The following is a 19,998-nucleotide window of genomic DNA, read 5'->3' on the forward strand; positions in this document are numbered from 1 at the left end:
AGCCACCCAGGCACCCCAGTGAACAGCAATTTATTGGGAGTCTTTGCAGACCTTGACGATGAAAAGTAGGAGGTGTTTTGGACAGATTGAGCATATGTACTGAGTACGTATAAACCTCTGGTGATTTTTATTTAGTTAGTTAATTCATTTTTTAAAAGATTTTATTCATTTACTTATTTTAGAGAAAGAGAGAGACAGCATAAGCAGGGGAAAGAGCAGAGACAGAGGGAGTTTCTGACCTGAGCTGAAATCAAGAGTTGGTACCTTAACCCACTGAGTCCCCCTCTGATAATTCTTAAGTCTCCAGTAGGAACCAAAGCCTTCTGACAGAGGCCTCCACATTTGACCCCCAGCCTCCTTAGGGATGAAGACGATGTAGGATACAGCAAGTTTTGGTTTCCTGGAGATCACTCCCTTCACTTAGCACAATGGACTTGGATGACACTCAAAGTAAGCCGTGTCAAACATTTTCTGCGGGCCCACAGAGGGCTGTCTGAGAAGAACGCTCGGAAATGTAGAAGGAACATGAAATCTGGGTCCTCCTTTTTACTCTACTCTACAGAACATTGCCTGAGCACTGACCTGGCGCCCGCGACCGCACCTGGCCTTGGTAGGGAGGCCAACCCATGAGCAGGGGACTTCTTGCGTTGCAGGCCCAGGAGATCAGGAAGTTAGGGGGTCCCAGGAGAGGAGCCCCCCCTGCCTCGTGCAGCCTGGTGATGGAGAGGGAAGGAAAGTCGTGTTAGCAGAGCAGGTGGGGTGGGGGAGGGCGCTGTACTTCCCAGGGTGGCGAAGGGCAGGCCAGAGGGTGGCGAGCTCCCTGTTAGGACTCCCCCACCGGCCTGTTCTCGCAGCCTTTCCGGCCAGAGCTGATCGGGGCCGCCGACTGGTTTCCGAGTTTGCGCACCTGCGGCTGGGGCTCCCAGGTTGAGAAAGGGGCCGGCGGCCGCCTCCCCACCTCTGCGGATCGGGCCGCGGACCACCCCGGGAGAGAAGGAGGGCTGTGGGGAAGCGGCACATTCCTCCGGGCAGGATCCCCGGGCCGCAGGATCCCCGGGCCTCAGCCTCCGCACCACACCCTTGGCCCGGGCCAGGTGTGCCACCTTCGGGCGGCGCGAGGGGGGCGCCCGGCGGCTGCGGCGAGCGCCTGTGCGCCCGGTGTGCGCGGTGTGTGTGTGTGTCTGCCTGCGGAGGGCTGGGTCCTCCTTATTCACAGGTGAGTCACACCCTGAAACACAGGCTCTCTTCCTGTCAGGACTGAGTCAGGTAGAAGAGTCGATAAAACCACCTGATCCGGGGAAGGGAAGGCAGAGCGGAGCGCGGAGCGCGGACTCCCGGCGGCGCGTGGACTCCGCGGCGGACGGACGGCGCGGCCCGGCCATGCCCGCGCTCTGGCTGAGCGGCTGCCTCTGCCTGGCGCTCCTCCTGCCTGCAGCCCGGGCCACCTCCCGGAGGGAAGGTGAGTCGGCGTCCCCCTCCCTGGGAGGACCTTGCAGCCCGGGGCGGGTGACTGGCCTCGCTCTGCAGACTGATGGCCGAGCGCACCTCTGACGATTCCCTCTGTCTTCCAGAACTTCTTGGGAGCTCCCTCCTCCTTCCACATCTGGGGCTTCTCTCCAGATCGGGTTTAACATAAGACTAAGATTATATACGGCTGTCTGAGTTTCAGATGGGAGGCCGGTAGGCTGTGCCAAGCCAGGATTTTCCTTCCTTTTAAAAATGCACCTTCTTGATTGCGTTTTGGGTCAGTGGGCCCCTGTTTGATCAGGAATATCAGTAATAGGTTGGCATATAAGTTATTTTCCTAGGGTGTGTTTTCGTGGATGGGATTTGGGTGGGAACGTTTTCTGTGACAATGAACGCCACGAAGATGGAAGAGGAGCCTCTTTAATAATCCTTCTGGAACTCCTGGTTCGTCTTTGGGAGGGAAACTGAGTCTTAGAAGTCTTGGCCATGCTTTACTTCTGCATAATGTTACTTCTGAGGGTATACTCACACAATATTCATTCAACAGGCATTTATTGGGCATCTGTGTCATAGATCATTTGATCTTAGCTCGGCTGTCATGTCGTGAGAAGTTCAAATCACTCATGTAAACAAAACTTGCTGAGAACCTAGCAACCGTTTGCTATAGGCATGTGTCACCTATGACAACACCTAACGGGTGTTTTCCTTGTCACTTAGTTTTACCGATAATATCTGCTTGTCTCATTACCCTGAATTTTCATATTTATATTGATTGCTTCCTGCACCTGATGGCATTTCAGTACTCATTGCAATAGGTCTAAGAGTCATTTTCACACAAGTGAGAGTGTGAACATGAGAAGTGTTCACGCAGGCACAGAATTATCTTGGACTTTGCCTACATGGCTGGCCTGAAATCTGTTTGAATGGCACGGATAGTTGAGCATGTGTTTGAATGCACTGATACAGTCCTCCCTCCGCCTCCCGGAATTAACCTCCAACCCATCATCCCTGACTACCTTGTTAAAAGTCATTTATGAAAATGGTCACGTGGTTAGGTTTCCTTAGAGTTAACCAAGCAAGAACCATCAGTAAGGAGAGTCTGCTCCTAAAAGTAAGGGGAGTCTCCAAATACTAGAATTCAAAGAGACTACTTATGGATCAACTATCATATCCCTTGGCTTAAAATACGAGAACGCAGAAATGGATCTGCACAAAGCCACACACCAGCTATTGGCAGAGGTCCATCTTGCACTTGATCCGGGGATTGTGAGGCTGGAGCTTCTGGGACCACATTGTAAAAGCAATAAGGGAGTTTGTACATATATTTTACATAATGGGTAATTATTGAAGTAATTTTCCCATTGGCTATAGTTGAGTATAGGTATGTTGCATTAGCATTAGATAACGGAAATAAATAGGTAGGATTGGATCAATTGTTTAATGAATCCAGACTCAGGAGGGCAGAGCTTGGACTCACACTTCTCCAGGATAGACAAGCTCTGAGTATTCCATCGAGACCAGTAAGTCAGAAGCTGAGTTCAGTCTCATTTCTAGACTTTGCCTTTCCTTGGAGATGGACTGCTTGAGATATTAGGCTCCTTCCTCAAAGGGCTTCATAGAGCACCCACGCTCTTCTGTTCACGGGATGCTGGGAGGCAGCGTAAGCTGGACTGAAGTTTGGGGCTTGCTGCTTTCCAAAGTGACGGCCACTGGCACCTTGGGGGCTGCACCGATGAGAGCCTAAAGCAATGACATTGCTTCCCAGTTGTTCTCTCGAAGGTGAAATTCTGGTGGTAGATATCATCAGTGAGACTTGCCGGGCAGGTCTCAGCTAAAGCACAGGCTTTAGAGTCAGCCTGACCTGGCTTCAAATTTTGGCTGACCCACTTACTCATTTCTTCTTAGTAACCATTCAGGCTCCTCAGCTTCTTGGAATCATCTTCTTTGCCTGTTACCTGGGAGCCGTTGTACTGCGCAGCCTTGCAGAGTTGTTGAAAGGATGAGGAATTATTGTAAAGTGCCTTAAAAATGTCTGGAACCACATTTCTTTAAAAAGTCTGAAGCCAACAGTGCAGGTAGAAATAGTGAACGTGGATCAGCAGAGAGCACCTAAGCAAGATGAGGACTTCCCTTCAGGAGCTCCCCACTAGTGTGATAGACTGTGGCATGTAGCTCCATTGGTCTGGATCACAGTTCATATAGATCCCATGACTGGAGAAGGGGCAAGAAGTAGATAGGAATGAGACTAGAAATAGAGCCAAGAACCTGGTTGAGGAGCCTTATGTGCCCGGTGATGCAGTGAGGGTAGTGCCCCAGAGGTCAAGAAGAGTTGTGGATGGTTTATAGCCAGGGGTGGGCATGGTCAGATGGTCAGATTTCTTAGAAATGTTACTCACTGAAGGCCTTAGAGGATGGAGTTGAGCTAGGAGAGGGCTGCAGGTGGCCATTGCAATAATCCAATGAGAGGTGATGAAGGCTTTCATTGTGGTGGTGGAAACAGCAAAGTGGAAACATGACAGAACATTTAGAAGGTAACATTGAAAGAATCTGGTGATCTGATGAGCATAGGTTAAGGATACAAGTGAGGGGAAATCATGAGAAATAAAGAAGAGTCCAGGGTGTGTGTGAGGCTTCAGGCGAGTATGGCTGGTTACACAGTGGATGCCACGAAAGGAAATGAGAACTGTAAGGGGAAGACCAGTCTTGGGAGCAAGGTTGGGTCGTGGATGAAGAGGAAGGAGTGAGTTCCTGGGGGCATCTGTTGAATCAGAGACACAACTGGAGATGCCCCCACAGTCTTGGAGAAGTGCGGAAGCCATGATTTTGAAGTTTAGAACAGTTTGAAATATAAAATGAGGAGCCCAAGAGTGGAAAGCCAAGCCCTGACAACAGATGAGATTACTGGGACATCGAGCTAAGAGAAACCTCAACACTTACCAAGGGGATGGAACGACAGTGAAGGAAAATAGGGAGGAATGAGCCCGGAGGTTAGAGGAGATCATTATCCAAGACGAGTGTCTGGCTGGCCCAGGGAAGAGCTGCAACAATGTAGGTATAATAAATGGTATTTAGATATAGAAATGTGAATACACAAAGAATGAGGACTAAAATGATACTGATGGGTTCAGTCATCAGGTGAGTTTTGAAGCCCTCATTCTAGAATGATGAGCTCAGTCTCCAGGATGACTACAGAACACAAATCTGGATTTCTCCCATGGCCTGACGTGGGAAGGGAGATGCTGTAGACAGTGGAAGGGACCCCTGGAAAGGTTTAGACTCTCTCATGGATTCTGTTACTTAAACTGGGGAAATGGTACAGCATCGTGCAAACACGTGCAGGCCTGGGTTCAAAGCCCAGCTCTGTCATTTCCCATTTGTGGAGTTTAGGCAAGCTCCTTCCCCTGCTATGCGAGTTCCTGATCTCTAAGATGAGGAAAATAAATATTTTGCACAGTGCCTAGGAAGCACTCACTATGGGTTCAATATTATTGACATATCTAATTGCCTTGCCTTCTGAGTTTTAAGGGGTAAAATTTTTTCATTAGCCCAAGAAAGGTGATGAGGAGCCCTTCTGCTCAGGCTGAAATGAATCCCAGGTTTTACCCAATGAAACAAATAGAATTCCTGACAAGGACCCCAAGCAGATTGGAATTCCAAAATTAGATTTTATAGCATTTCTGTCCTTGCCTTTTGTCAACCGCCAGATCACATCACATATAGATTCATCAAGTCAGTTGCTCTCAAGATCATACCCAGATACGAAAGGATCCCCACAGAAGCTGGTCTCTCACTTCTCACTAGGGGAATCTCCCCTATGACCCACCAAAAGGAGGGTTGGTCAACCAAATTATGAAAACATTTAGCTGTGTAGATGCAGTGGTCACATGTCCATTTATGCTTAATTTGGCATATTAATTCACAAACCCATTTAAAGTCACATAGTTTATAAAATAATAACTTACAAGCATTAATTTGTAAATCCATGAACTTGTAAATTTCACGAACTAACTACATTCAGATTCCACCTGTAGCATCGAATGCAATTTGAATACAATTTCTTCTTTACTTCGGACCCAATGGCTTGAGATACAGCTCGATTTGAATCTGCTTTTGATGCTGTCTCTGGAAAGTATACCATTTTCAAAATGTCCAAGAGATTTAACATTATCCTTCGATGCACATTGTAATCTTCACAGCCTAATCATCGTGAAAGACTTACTTGTGACAACTTTAGGTACTCGCCATTGTGAGATAATGAATAAGTCTGAGAATTGTGGTCAACAGCCTGACCTCTTTCTTACTGATAAGTATCCACAACATCGATTGATGTCGTGTCAAATTAGTGTGTCTTCCCCAAATAATATTTTAACAATAAAAGCAATTCAGAAAGTTCCCCATACTAGGAAAGATTTCGAAAAGACTTAAATATGACCTCCTCCCACCCCTGCCCCAGAAAAATAAAAACCTCCACCTTGGGGCACCTGGGTGGCTCAGTGGGTTGAAGCCTCTGCCTTCGGCTCGGGTCATGATCTCAGGGTCCTGGGATCAAGCCCCGCATTGGGCTCTCTGCTCAGCGGGGAGCCTGCTTCCTTCTCTCTCTCTGCCTGCCTCTCTGCCTCCTTGTGGTCTCTGTCTGTCAAATAAATAAATAAAATCTTTATTAAAAAAAAAAAAAACCTCCACCTTATTATATTCAAGTATGTGTAATAAATCAGGAGTACAGAGCTAGGTTGGAGTATATGCCGGAAATTCCTATGAAGGCTTAAATTCTGGTGTCCTGAGCTGGGGGCAGCCATTAGCTTAGCTCCACTGGTCCAGGGTGTTGAGGAAGAATGTTGGTTTGTGATCCATGTTGACAGGAAAGTCAGGAGCATGAAATTAAGTTGTTGAGGCAATCTTGGGAATATTTTTCCCGCATAAGTTCTTAGTGGTTCAACTATATAGACTTCTTTATTTTCCTAAAGAAATTTCCAACGGCAAGTCTTGAATCATCTGTTACAGACTCGTGTAGAAATAGGAGTGCCATAGGTTGTGGAAGACTCTAATTTAGTCACAAATTAGGCCTAGCGGATTACTGCATCATGACTGGGCTGTGTTCTAGTAGGATAACCCCCAGGTATGTGATGTAATATTTGAATCATATCCAAAGCCCAAAGCTATAAGTCTTCTCTGTTTCCGTGGGTGACTGTATGTCTGTTTATCTGCCTGCGCAACAAACATGCGCTTCCTTATGTCCCAATTCTGAACGAAGAAGAGCATGGTGCTTCCTCCAGCACTGATCAATGGAGGGGCTCAAGTCTTTCCCTTCTGCTGTGTCAGAGGAGAGGTGCAGATCACCTGGCTAAAGGCATACGCATCCTGACCTCCTTCGGCTGGTTGACCACTTCTAGAATTCCAGCTGCTGCTTTTCCAGATTTTATTTTATTTTTTTTAAGATTATTTATTTATTTATTTGACAGAGATCACAAGTAGGCAGAGAGGCAGGCAGAGAGAGAGGAGGAAGCAGGCTCCCCACTGAGCAGAGAGCCCTATGCGGGGCTCAATCCCAGGACCCTGGGATCATGACCTGAGCCGAAGGCAGAGGCTTTAACCCACTGAGCCACCCAGGTGCCCTCCAGATTTTATTTGTGTTCATTGTTGTCAATATTCACCTTCTAGAAAAAATTAAATTGCAGCCCAGTCACTTCCCACACCAACTTAAACATTGGAAAAGTTACTTGTCTTTAGCTGCGTGTAAGTGGGACATTTCTTACACACTTCCCCACTTTTTTCCTCTCTCTACAGCATCGTGGTCCTAAATAAGAGTGGTCCTTTGAGGTTCTCGACACAAGCCTCTCATTTTGTAGGTGAGGGACATGGCACCTGGGCTCCAGGTAGAGGAACGGTGCAGATTCTCAGTGAATTATCGCAGAGCTGGGCTCTAGCGTGTGTCGTCCTCCTTTGCAGACGGGCCAGCTGAGGCACAGAACAGTGATTGCCTTGGCCGGATCCATGCACTTAGTAATAGGACCAGATTTCAGTTGCTAGTTTAATGTTCTTTAACAAGACAACTTCTTAGCTTATTTCTAATTCTTTCTTTTTTTAAAAGATTTTATTTATCTATTTGACAGAGACGAGTAGGCAGAGGCAGGCAGAAAGAGGGGGAAGCGGGGTCTCTACTGAGCAGAGAGCCCGACACAGGGCTCAATCCCAGGACCCGGAGATCATGACCTGGGCCGAAGGCAGAGGCTTAACCCACTGAGCCACCCAGGCACCCCCTTATTTCTAATTCTTATTAAAACTTTTCATTTAAGTTAATTTCTGGACTTGATGGGATTTTTTTTTAACATTTTATTTATTTATTTGACAGAGATCACAAGTAGGCAGAGGCAGGCAGAGAGAGTGAGGGGAGAAAGCAGGCTCCCTGCTGAGCAGACAGCCCAATGCGGGGCTCGATCCCAGGACCTTGAAATCATGACCTGAGCCAAAGGCAGAGGCTTTAACCCACTGAGCCACCCAGGTGCCCCTGGGCTTGAAGGAATCTTGATCTAAGATGAGAACATCCTTGTGTCTCTGGTAGGGACTTCCGTGTCCCGTCTATTTAGGAGTCTCTGTTTGTATATGTGACTCACAATAGTGGCCTTTCCTTCAAAAATGTCGGGGGATCACAGGTTACAGCCAAATATAGTTCAGGTTTGTGGGAGCATTGACAAGAGAACAGATTTTGAATGACTAAGTTTTCTCTCTCTCTCTCTCTCTCTTTTCCTTTTTTTTTTGTTCAACTTTGTTGTCAGATTTTCATGCAGCTTGGAATTGACCAGGGGGCTCAGTTAAAAAAATAAAATAAAATAAAAGGACAGTTGAGGGAGAGTGATACTTTGTTCTACTAGTCATTGTTCTCCAATAACTGTCAACATTTTTACTCCATACATGAATATTTACATATGCAAATAGGCTATTTTACTCTGCCTGTTGGAGACCATTGGTCTCTCCATGAGGTTTAGGGTCTTTCAAGATTCAAACAGTTCCATGGCCGGAGCACTGACCATGAACACTTTACACTTACTATTTCAAATCATCACCCATTTTGCTTTTGATAAAAGGGGATTCCGAATGTTAAAAGATCCTTTCCCGTCACAGATAGACTGGTCCACTTTGCAGCGGCACCGGGTCCAGCAGTAACCCAAAGCTTCCGCTCTTGCCTCATGGGAGAGGGCGGTTCATGGCAGGAGGGACGTTCACATGCTGAGGTCCAGGGACAAAGAGGTGAAGCCACAGCTGACCTGGTGTGGGAGGGGCTGGTGGAGGGCAGGGTGTTTGTCCTGCTGAGATGCAAACACACAGCACCTGCTCCCTGGTGGATGCTTCGTGGCCCGATTTCTTCTTGGCACATTCGTTACATCTTTTTATGGATAAGTACACAATGGCTGGACCCTAAAAGACCCTTTGATTCATTCTTCTGACTTTAAGCAGTACAGTTTTAATCTACGATTTTCAAATGGATTTTCTTTCAGAAAAGAATCTCTAAGGAAGCTGCTATGAATGTGCTCCGTACACATTTTCCCAACACTGTAAATGTACATGCATTACCATTGCTCTCTTGTCAGACCGAGAGCGATAATGGGGCACAGGAAGCGCGCACAGCCCTGTACGGGAATATCTTTGTGAAGGGCTGCAGGGTTAGCAAAAAACCTATGGCTAATCTTATACAATAATATATTCTTCCTAAAAGTAATGCAAGGTTTAAAGAGGGAGTATTTATTTGATAACTTTTTTTTTAAAGGAGCCAACAAAATATAAATTTAAATGATTGAAAAACTGTATACTCTGAAAACCGGTTCAATATGAATCAGAATTTCCTTTTTAGCTTTTCTTTACCCAGACTCCTTCTACACAGTTTCCCCTCCGCCTTTGGTCCTCATTGCTTTGTGTCACCTCTAGCTGTCCTGAACACTCTAATTTTCTTTATTTCAGCTGCTCTTAAAAGGGCATAGGATACCTTTTGTTGAGTCATGAGGAAAATGCTCAGTGAATACCATGCTCTTTGAAGTCAGTCAAATATGCTTTCTATATTGACATGCTTTTCTTTATCGATTTCATAAAAATAGAGACCACTCTTTGTGTGCTCAGAAGGATCTAGGGGTGTTGAATATTTGCATATAGAATCCTTACCATGCATACTCACGGAGTCTCCATACTGTAACTGACACCGGCTGTCTTGGAGCAGAGCCCTTGCAGGTGCCAGATATAAGAAAATGGAAGACTCTTCTGTTTCTCGTGTCCTAATCTCCTCTTCCCTTTCACCTTTGAACTCATTCGGACCGAGCCATCAGCCTCCTCCTTCACCGTGAAGTCCTTTGCTGGTTAGAGGACAACCCGTGTCCCCAATCTCCCTGTTGGCTGGGACTTTCTCTCCCTCTCCCTGCTGTCTGCCTGAGCCCTGATGAGGGGTTAGGGGAAGACATCTCCAGATGGGGTCTCTTGGCATAGGCCTTAGCAGGCCAAGTGAGCATCTGTAGTCCACATGGGCTATATCCAGGTCTAGGTTGTAATATAATGTGCTGTGAACTCTTAGTGAAACTAAAATGACTCCTTTTAAGCTATAATTAGTCAAAAGGAAAATGTGGGGATCTGAGTTCCATTGACTCTTGATGACTTTAGACCATTGAGAGTACGGGGAGCCCGGGTGGCTCAGTCTGTTAAGCATCTGCCTTCCACCCAGCTCAAGAGTGGAAGTCCTGGGGTCTTCCCAGGAAGATCGAGCCCTGAGCCCCGCTTGAGACTCCCTGCTTGACGGGGAGCCTGCTTCTCCCTCTGCCTCTGTCCCTCACCCCACTGCTTGTGCTCTCTCTCTCTCTCAAATAAATAAATCAAATCTTAAAAAAAAAAAAAAAGACAGCTGTGAGAAATGTAAGAGAAAAACTGAATTCAGTTTAAAACCTCTTTAGTGAGGGAAGTGCCATTTCAGTTTTAAATTTTAATTAGGACACATGTTGTGACATGCCTTAAAAAGAAGGATGAAGCTGGAAGCAGACATTCACACATTAAACCATAATATTTCAAGATTAGTTTAAATGAAGAAATCTTCAGACTCTCAACCCAACCTGAGAGACGTATTAGATCTTGGAAAGAAAAATCTCATGAAGGAGGTTTTAAAACTAGAAAATACTTACGAGCATTTTCATCATCACATGTAAGTGTGAAAAAATAAAAATACACCTCTTGTCATCTTGAGTATCTCAAGTTTGGAAGCTTCGATTTTGGCAGGTAGGATGATCGCTACCAATGCCTTTGGTATCAGCCTAACTGATAGATGTCAGGTGTATCTTGCTTTAGGCTTTGTGAGTAATGTGCAATTTGTGCATTTGGAAAAATAACAAAAAATACATTAGAATAGATTGCTACTTAAAGGACACTTTCAATAATTGCTTTTGTTCTGAAGATAACATTTGCCAGGTTTGGGGTTTTTAAAAAAATGTGAGTGTGTTATTCTCCACATTACTTTTATTCATCACTTTCAGTCTAATGCTATGTATTTGGACTTCCCGTTGAGCCTTGTTACAACTGACTTCATGGAGGTGCTGGTCCCTATCTTCGAACGTAAAAAACGTTGTCCATTTACGGGAGGCCAGTTCTTTTGACTCAGAGGTAGGGAATAATATTCAATAGGACAAATGAAGGTTGAATTCTTAACGTAATTGCTTTGAACAAACAAAGGAAAGATGGCGGCTGCCATGTTAGCCCAAATCGCCTCTCCCCACCATGATGCTTTTCCTTTACAAAGCAAGAATTTTAAGAAGCAGGGGAACTGAAGGCATAAAATGAGGTATAAATGAAATGAATGGGAGAGAGATGAAGATGTCCCATGGGGGAGTGTTATATGAAATTAGGCTAGAAAAGTAGGTAGGATTAGACCATGGAAGTCTTTGTAGCAATGTTAAGGAATTCTGGTCTTTATCCTAAAGGTAAAGGAAAGGTACCAGAGAGCTGTAAGCACAGAGGTATTGGCAGAATTTTAATTTGGAAAGGTGTTCTGACTGCTGGATGGAGGCAAGAGAAGTTGTGGGGAATTCAGTTAGGAAGTCTTGTGAGCAAGAAGGGATAGGGGTTTGTGCTAGAGGGCTATTTTGGACATAGACTTGGGTGGGCTTGGGCTATGTAGCGGTTTACATCAATAAAATTTGGTGTTGCATGGACTGTGGACAAGTGAGGATGGAGAACATATAAGGATAGCTTCCAGCCTTTTCACTTGAAGGGATGACAATTATGAGTTTGGTTATAACATGTTCTGTGTAAAGAGCTTGTGAGGCCACTACAGGAAATATAAGCCCATGGCTGATCTGAAGTTGAGAATGAAGTCTGGCCCAGGAAGGACCTTGCTGCCCGGTCAGCATCTGTCTCTGTTATCCAAGCCCTTGGCTGGGGGGGGAGAGTGAGGCATCCTGGAGGTTCAGGACTGAGCCTGGAGCAACCCCGACATTTAGAGTTAGTGTGAGGACAGGAACCACAAGGACTTGGGTGGGAATAGGGGACAAGGTCAGAAATGGCCTCACAGTGTTCCAAGGAAGACCATTTCAACAGGGAAGGACAGAAACAGATTAGGCTTCTCCAAAAGGGAACGAGGGGCACAAAATGCTGGCAAGGGCACACGCCTTTCCTCTAAGTAAGGAGGAGAACGGAGCGCCATCTCCACAGGCCGTCACGGGGGACTTACTTCACTGTGTGTACCTGAGTCAGCACAAGCGCGCCGAGCAGCAAGGGAGGCGAGGGCGGCAGAGCTGTGGGTGAGGGCAGCGGGCACGCACTGCCAGGTTCCAACACGACGCCCGGATTCCTAGCCCCTGAGATCGTCCGGTGCAGCAGCCAAGTGCGCTGCCTGTCAAGGCTGCCCGACCCCTGCACGCTGATCTCACGGTCTCGGCCTGCCTCACCCTGGCCCCTCCGCCCGCCTCACTCTGGCCTCACCGCCCTCACTGTCAGCAGGCGCGCAGACCGGGCGTCAGGGCAGCTCCGGGCCCCCGGACCACCACCGGTGTGCAGGCGGTCTGGACCCGGGAGTAGTTCGTCTGGCGTGAGAGCAACCTGAAAGTCTCAGACGTTGCTTCTAACCGATGCTATCACCTTCTTCTCACAATTCTTTCTGTTTCCATCACACCGTGTTTTTATTTATTTAATTTTAGGTTGAAAGAGTAGTTTTTTAAATTTATGCTGAATGCCATATATGTAGACAATGAAAATTTGATGTATCGTGTTGGGAAAATTTCATACGGGGTCCCTGGACTCCTGGGAGACTTCAGGTGCTTTTTTGGTTTTTCTGAGAGTCCAGCTGCCTGCCTGCCTTGCATTCCCCCTCGGTCAGAGTCCCACGCCCTCTGTTAGAGACGGTGGGGATACCCACGTGGGAAAGGCTGGAGAGGAAGTCAGTCATGTAGGCAAATAGCGAAGGCACAGGACAGAAAGTGATAAATAATACCAGGCCGGAGGTGAGGACGGAGTCCTGTGGGCACTCAGAGGAGGGAGAAGCTGGGGAAGGGCCGTGAGCAGGGGCCCTGTGCCACCTCATTAAGGCTCTGAAAAAGATCACTGGGTGCCTTTAGGGAGGGTGGGCGCAGGTAGCGCTCCTGGCAAAGGAACTGGCAAGCCCGAAGGGAGGAAGGTGGTGCTTTCCAGAATTCCTGCAAGCGTCTGTGTGTTGGATCCCAGAGAGAGACAAAAAGGAAGGAAAGTTGGAGAGGTCAGCAGCCCCCAAGCTGCAGGGTTTTGAAAGGAGCTTTGGATTTTTAAATTCGTCATTACTTGTTAGAGCCCTAAAAAGCCCCGTGATCCCATGAATTGTTAGGTCAGGCTGGTGAAAAGCAGAGCATGTTTTTAAGTTTAGAACAATAGAAAGAAGATGTGCTTAGACGCAAATGATCCTATTAATGCCAAGTTGCTAAAACTTCTGGTAACTGCCTGCGGCGTTTCCTATGGGACATTTAAAATGCCGTCTCGATGAATGGCCGCCACCGAGGCTGATTAGTCCAAGACTTTGCGACAGCACAACCCTAGGAAGTTATTTTCGGTTTCCTTTCATTCTCCCCAGGACGCAGCTTGGAAACAGCCTTTGCCCTGTGCTTCCTGTCTCAGCCTGTCGGAGCTGTGTGTTGGAGTGAGGGTGGGAGTGTTGTAAGTGAGCCTGAGGGGCTCTGCACACCTTGCTGCATTGTTTGCAGAGGGCTGCCTGCCTCTGGGATCTGTGTCTGGGGGCCGGAGGGGGGCAGGGGGTGGGTCAGCCTGTGTCTGGCTGCCCCGCCAGCTTCTCTAAGAAGCACTTGAGGGTCAGCGGCGGTATGCTATTATAGTTATTATTATAATAAATACTTAAGTGCCAACGTTAGCAGCAACAGCACAGACACAAAAACCACCCACACGTTACTAGACTGAAAGCAGCATGTGCAAATCTGAGGAAAATGGCTTGGTTTCCTGTGGGTTTACACAGGGCTTGAGGTTAACCTGTTGAATCTCATTCCTTTAGCTGTGGAGAGAGCCCTGGCTGACACAGACCAGGATGCGGGGGAGCTGGAGGAGGGCACCAAGAGAGGACAGCACAAAAGGGTGCAGAGATGGCCCTAGCTTAGAAAAGCACAGCGCAAAGGAATAGTCAAATAAAACAATGGATGGGACCTGGCACCTGTGATACCGAGTTCACTGAAAGGGAGAAAAGAGTCCCCATCTTGATTCCGATGCCCTGTAAGGCTTTGGGTCTGTTAGGGTCCCAGAGTGACTCGGTTCTGGTTTTTTTTTTTTCTGCTGCGGTGATAGGCGAGTGCCGCGTCCCAGACCTGCGCCTGTCCATGGTGAAATGAGGAAAATGTGGGTCATGTGACAAGGGTTTGAGGAAGCCCAATATGTTTATTAAAAGTATACGTATTTAATCTCATATTTGACAAAATAAAACATTGGCCTCTCCCTTTTTTGAAATCACGCTGGCTCAGGGAGTCCCGGGATCCCAGCGCCCTCCCTGTCAGGCGGGAAGTGGTGTTTATGAAATGAATGAAATCAGCGCAGGTCTCCATGAGCAAGGACGGAAGAAGGAAGGGAAAAGGAGTAAGAGTCAGTAAAGCAAAAAGCTGCCAGTGAGGTGCTTTGGAGAGAAAGGAGATTTGTCAGGAGGGGTGAAGAACACTTGTAACAAAACCGGAGGGGAATAATTTGATGCATTTGTTAGGTAAATAATTCATAATTTTTAAGAAAAACATCACGTCTAGTAGATAAATGTATAAAGCTCATGGGCAGACCGGCATCAAAATAGAAATAAAATAGTAAACCAGGGGCGCCTGGGTGGCTCAGTCAGTAGAGCCTATGACTCTTGATCTCGGGGTTGTGGGTTCAAGCCCCACGTTGGGTGTAGAGATTACTTTTAAAAAATAAAATCTTAAAAAAATAGTAAACCAGGTGATGGCACTTTCAACTTTTCCTTCCTCCTCACTCCCCCCTCCCCTTGCAACGTCCTTATTTCCTTTCATGGCTTTATGTATTTCTCCTGAACGAATATCACTATCCCAATATTCTCTCTGTAGTACTTATCTTGTTTACTTTCCCCCTGGCTCACATGAAGACTCCATGAGGGCTGGGACATTGATTAGCTTTGTTTACCGCTATATCCCCAGTGCCTGGAACAGTGCCTGGCACATACTAGGTGCTCCGTACATATATGCTGAGTGAATGGGCCCTTGATAAATGCTTCCCAGGCAAATGAAGAAATGTCCAAGACCCCCATCTTTATACTCCCATCACTTGTCTTTGTGTCAAGATTCCCTGATGGAAACTAGACAGCCTATTTATGAAATTTGGGAGGATAGCAGGTAGATTATAAACTAAAAGTGGGAAGAAAATTCTAGACATAAAATTGAACAAGGCTAAATATAAAAGAAGGAAAATATAATAAACATTTTAAGAACTTCTTCCTGTGTGAAAATGTAGCCAAAGTTTATATTTAGGTCTAGTAAATAAAACATTGTATCATAAGGTACCAAGAAGGGTTGTTTTCTGGACTGTGTCTCTGTGGAGAAAAGCATCCTTTCGAGGAATAGGGAAGAGAGTGACTGCCAGATATTAGTATTTGTACTTTTAGGGCAGGTCCAGACATGCAGGGACACATGGAGTCCTTTCAACGGTAGAAACACACCTAGGGGGTTCCTGAAGTTCAAGAGAACAATCATTCATTTGTTCATTGAAGACATATCAAATAGGGCACCTGGGTGGCTCCGTTGGTTAAACATCTGCCTTCGGCTCAGGTCATGATCCCCAGGTCCTGGGATCGAGTCCCACATCGGATTCCCTGCTCAGCCGGGAGCCTGCTTCTCTCTTTCCTTCTGGCCCTCCCGACCCTCCATGTTCTCTTTATTTCTCTCTCTCAGATAAATAAATAAAACCTTAAAAAAAAAAAAGCCCTAACAATAATAATAACAAAAAGCATTAGATACCCACTATGACCAGGCCACTGTGCCATAGACGAGGGCCCCATTTCTCCTTTTTGCAAAGCGTGACAGTGTTTTCTGCCTGTTAGTAGAGCAGAGTCAAGTGCAAAGGTTTGCCCTTGGACACAGCTTTATTTCTTTTCTTTTCTTTTTTTTTTACGATTTTATTTATTTATTTGACAGACAGAGATCACAAGTAGGCAGAGAGGCAGGCAGAGAGAGAGAGGAAGGGAAACAGGCTCCCTGCCGAGCAGAGAGCCCAATGCAGGGCTCCATCCCAGGACCCTGAGACCATGACCTGAGCCAAAGGCAGGGGCTTAACCCACTGAGCCACCCAGGTGCCCCGGACACAGCTTTATTTCAAGCAGAAATTTTTAAAAAAAATTTTGGCCCTATTTTAAAAAATCAGTAGATGTCATATACAAAGCCAGATTTCTGTCTTCTTTAGAAACCGACGTGGATGTGCCGACCGCAGTGGGCAGCACCGTCACGCGGCCGCGTCTGGCAGCTTCCCCGCAATCCCTTCTGGCGGAGCCCTCACTGCCCCCCACATCCTCGCTCCCAGCTGCGCCGTGCCCTTCTGTAGCCGCTGTGCCGGGGCCCCTGGCTAGGCAGAAATCGGTCTCAGAACAAAAAGGACCAGGTCCAAGCTGTAGGAGCTGCATTTTATCGAGCTGATGGCAAGAATATTCTGGAATTTAAAATAAAAAGATTCTTTTTCCCCCAGCAGTGAGCATGAACAATAATTTGTTTTAGGGAAGTGAGTCTGAATTCGGGAGATGATTTGAGAGAGATCATGCTTCAGGGGCATCAGGGACAAAAGGGCTCACCCCACTGCAAAAGGAGCAAACTGTCCGCCCTCCTCCCCCGGGTATGAACGTTCCGAAAAGTCAGTATTAACAAAGTGCGGTTCTGCTAAGTGCTGAGCTCGCTGGAAACCTCAAAGCCCTGCAGGCGAGCCTGGGGAGTGTCCTCCCAAAGGGCTCACATCATGCAACCCCAGGAGGCCCATACACTCTGGGACACATGGCCTCGGCATCCCCAACTCCAGTCAGCACAACCCTGGGCTTTCGCGGAAACTCAGGTGACAGAGGAGGGAGATTCGGCCGTGGGCGATTCCAGATTGGCGCTGTGGCTGCTGAGGTCCCTGGAAGTGTCCTGCCCCTCTGCAGAAGGCTGGGGGTTTGAAGGAAGAACACAGGCTGTCTGTCTGTTTGGTTGGTTGGTTTTCCGAGTAGAGCCTGAAAGGAGCAAGGACAGAAGGGCGGGAGGTGGTAAAAGCTAGATGATAACCGGGCTGTCTATTTATAAAATATTTCATGAGCTCTCCTTATCCAGTTAACTCTTACCTGCAAAGAGTTTGGTCTGGGTGAAGAGAGGCACAACGCAGATGTCAGGATTGCTTGGAGATTGCCCTCGAAAGCCATCCAAGGCAGGAAAGGGCACTGGCTCGCTGTGCCATCCAGCTGGGTAACCTCCCAAGGGTTGTTGGCTCCTGGATTTAGCTCCTGTACGTGCCTGACGATGTACTCGGTGATTTCACAGCCCGTGACAGCTGCGTGGCACATCTGTTCTGGATCCAAAGTCAGTTACACAAGCATTCGTTGGGAAAGATTCATCTTGGCACCAGTTTGGCAAAAGAGACCTGGGAGTCTGAATTGAGTGCAAACTTAGTGTGCTGTAAGTTTAATGAAATGTTAAATTGCATCCCTGGAACTATAGTATCCAGTGGTGTTGCAAGCTGAGCTGTTCAAACCACACTTGGAGTGCTGTCATATGTTCTGGCCGTTTCAAGAACGGCCGTGGAAGTGAGAGTGTGTTCCCTGGAGGACAGTCGAGAAGAAGCTAGAAATCATGACACAGGAAGTGGCTGAAAGATCTGGGGTGAGAGGTCTCCAGTGTAACCCGAAGGAGAGAAGGCTAAAGAGAGAGACGCTGTTACTGTCTTCAGACGGTCAAAGGTTTGGCTGCTCCCGTGCTTGTAAAACAGTGTCTGAAATAAAATAAATGGAGAGGAGAGTAGGGGTGTGTGTGTGTGTGCGAGCGCGCGCACGCACACGTGCGTGTGTGTATGTGTTTTCTCCACGGAAGAACAGAAACACATAGTAAACATTACAGGGAGGGAGACATATTTTAAAATTCTTAAAAATTTATAATTTATAACAAATTAATTTATAATAACCAGTGCTGTCTGTGAAGGGCAGGATTTTAGTAGGGGCTGAAGAAGCCTGTGTGAGGGGTTTCTAGAAGGAATGCCTCCACGCCAGTGGTAACCGGATTCTTGAGAAGCAGGGGTAGAACGGGAAGGTGAGGGCTTTGTGGTTGGACAGACCTGGGAGCAACTGATACGGTTGCCATTTAGCTGTGTGACTTGAAGCAAGATACCTATTCTCTCTGAGCATTCGCTCTTCCTCCAGTCAACGGGGATAGTCAAGTTTGTGTTGAAGTGTTAGGGACGCGTGTGAAATGCTAGAAATAGAGTGGGCTCTGGAGACGTGCTAGTTCCCTTTCCCCAGATGGGAGAGCGTGTGTGGTAAGGAAGTCGCTTAGGAAGCTCATGGGTTTACTTCATCACCTCTGGGCCTTCAGAGCCTGGCGAGGCCCACACAGGACAGCTGCTCAGGACGCCTTGTTGGCCAGTTTGTCAACTCTTTATCGGTGCTTTGGGTAAGTTGTGGCCGTAGGCTGTTCTAGAAACAGACTACCATTGAGGCCACACGGCCAACGGAGACAATGGGCCTGGTGAAAAGAAAGTGGGTTTTGGCATCAGACACAGGTTCAAACCCCAACTCTCCGCTGGGTTGAATTACTTAACCTTTCTCAACGGCATTTTTCTCCTCGGAGGCAGCACTGGTCTCGTCACTCAGTTGTGTGAGTGAAGCAGCAGATATGAAGGACCGGATGTTCTTTGCTCAGTGAGATCCTCTCACCGATGAGGGAGGCAGGCAACGTCTTCCGCATTTATGAGAGAGAAGTAAAGAGATTCAGAGAAGTGAAGGGACTTGCCCAAGAAAACAGCAGAACTGGTATTCACTAGATCCAATTCTTTCAACCTCAAGACTTAACATCTTTCTTTTCTCAGCTGTGACTGAAACATTTTTTGAGGGTCTGCCCTGCGCCAGGAACGATGCTGAGTATCTCCACCTGTTACCTCATTGGCTTTTAGGTCCCCCATGGAGATGTCACTCCAGGAGTGTCTCCAGAACATCAATGGGGTGAACTTTCCTAGACGCTTGGGAAAATGTATTATTCATAAAACTGTGGTTCTCTTTGACACCTGGCTCTGGGAGGGCCACCCAAGGCACAGTGAGGGGCAGAGAGAGATCCCTGCCTGGACACTCATCTTAGCTCCTCAGCCTTGACCATCCCTAGAGGGATAGATGACACCATCAGCCTTTTGACCGTTGTGCCGGGGCACACACGCTGGCAGTCCTCAGGTCTTCTTTAGCCCGTAGACTTGTTCTAGGGAATTGCACAGGGTTTTAAAAATGAACACCTTGCAAATAGGTAAATCAGGAATTTTTACATAAAAATACATCATGTGAGATTGTTGGTGTCTCTAAAGGAATGGGACCTTCGGGCCACCCAGAACGCACGTTCTCTCTGACAGAAACCTCCCCTCTAATCCCAGTGGATCTCCTGCTTCCTTTAGGTGGGCCAAGGACTCTCGCAGCCCTCAATCGGCCCAAGTCATCCTTAGCTTACTCCAAGTTGTTTAGTACGCCGTGCATGGTTTATAGGAATCACAATAATATCGCCTCCGAGCTTTTTACCAGCGATGTCCCCCGCTTCCCACCCCCCAGTGTGTGACTGCAATGGCAAGTCCGGGCAGTGCGTGTTTGATCCCGAGCTCCGCAGACAGACGGGGAACGGATTCCGCTGCCTCAACTGCAACGACCACACGGATGGCCCTCGCTGCGAGCGGTGCCAGGACGGCTTCTACCGGCAGAGGGAGAGGGACCGCTGCCTGCCCTGCAACTGCCACACCAAAGGTAAGCGTGCGACGTCGCGGCTGTGCCAAGAGGGTACGACGCTAAGTGGAGTAAGTCAGACCAGGAAAGACAAGTACGTGTCATTTTGCTCGTAAGTGGAA

General features: G+C 47.3%; 1 protein-coding gene across 3 annotated transcripts in view; it reads left to right on the forward strand.

Annotated features, from left to right (window-relative positions):
• Positions 1 to 797: 797 nt before the first annotated feature.
• LAMC2 (laminin subunit gamma 2) overlaps positions 798 to 19,998 on the forward strand; it is a 56,402-nt gene continuing 37,201 nt past the window's right edge. Inside the window, exons 1-3 of one of the 3 annotated variants that reach the window (XM_032318368.1) lie at positions 798 to 1,167; positions 1,256 to 1,459; positions 19,709 to 19,897. In XM_032318368.1, the coding sequence (XP_032174259.1) occupies positions 1,381 to 1,459; positions 19,709 to 19,897 (268 nt within the window). In that variant the 5' untranslated portion in view covers positions 798 to 1,167; positions 1,256 to 1,380. The remainder of the gene's footprint in view (positions 1,168 to 1,255; positions 1,460 to 19,708; positions 19,898 to 19,998) is intronic. The other 2 variants (XM_032318367.1, XM_032318369.1) reach the window with 2 other exon arrangements.

This window comes from Mustela erminea, chromosome 17 (genome assembly GCF_009829155.1).
Source record: "Mustela erminea isolate mMusErm1 chromosome 17, mMusErm1.Pri, whole genome shotgun sequence".
In the NCBI taxonomy this organism is placed as follows: domain Eukaryota; kingdom Metazoa; phylum Chordata; class Mammalia; order Carnivora; family Mustelidae; genus Mustela; species Mustela erminea.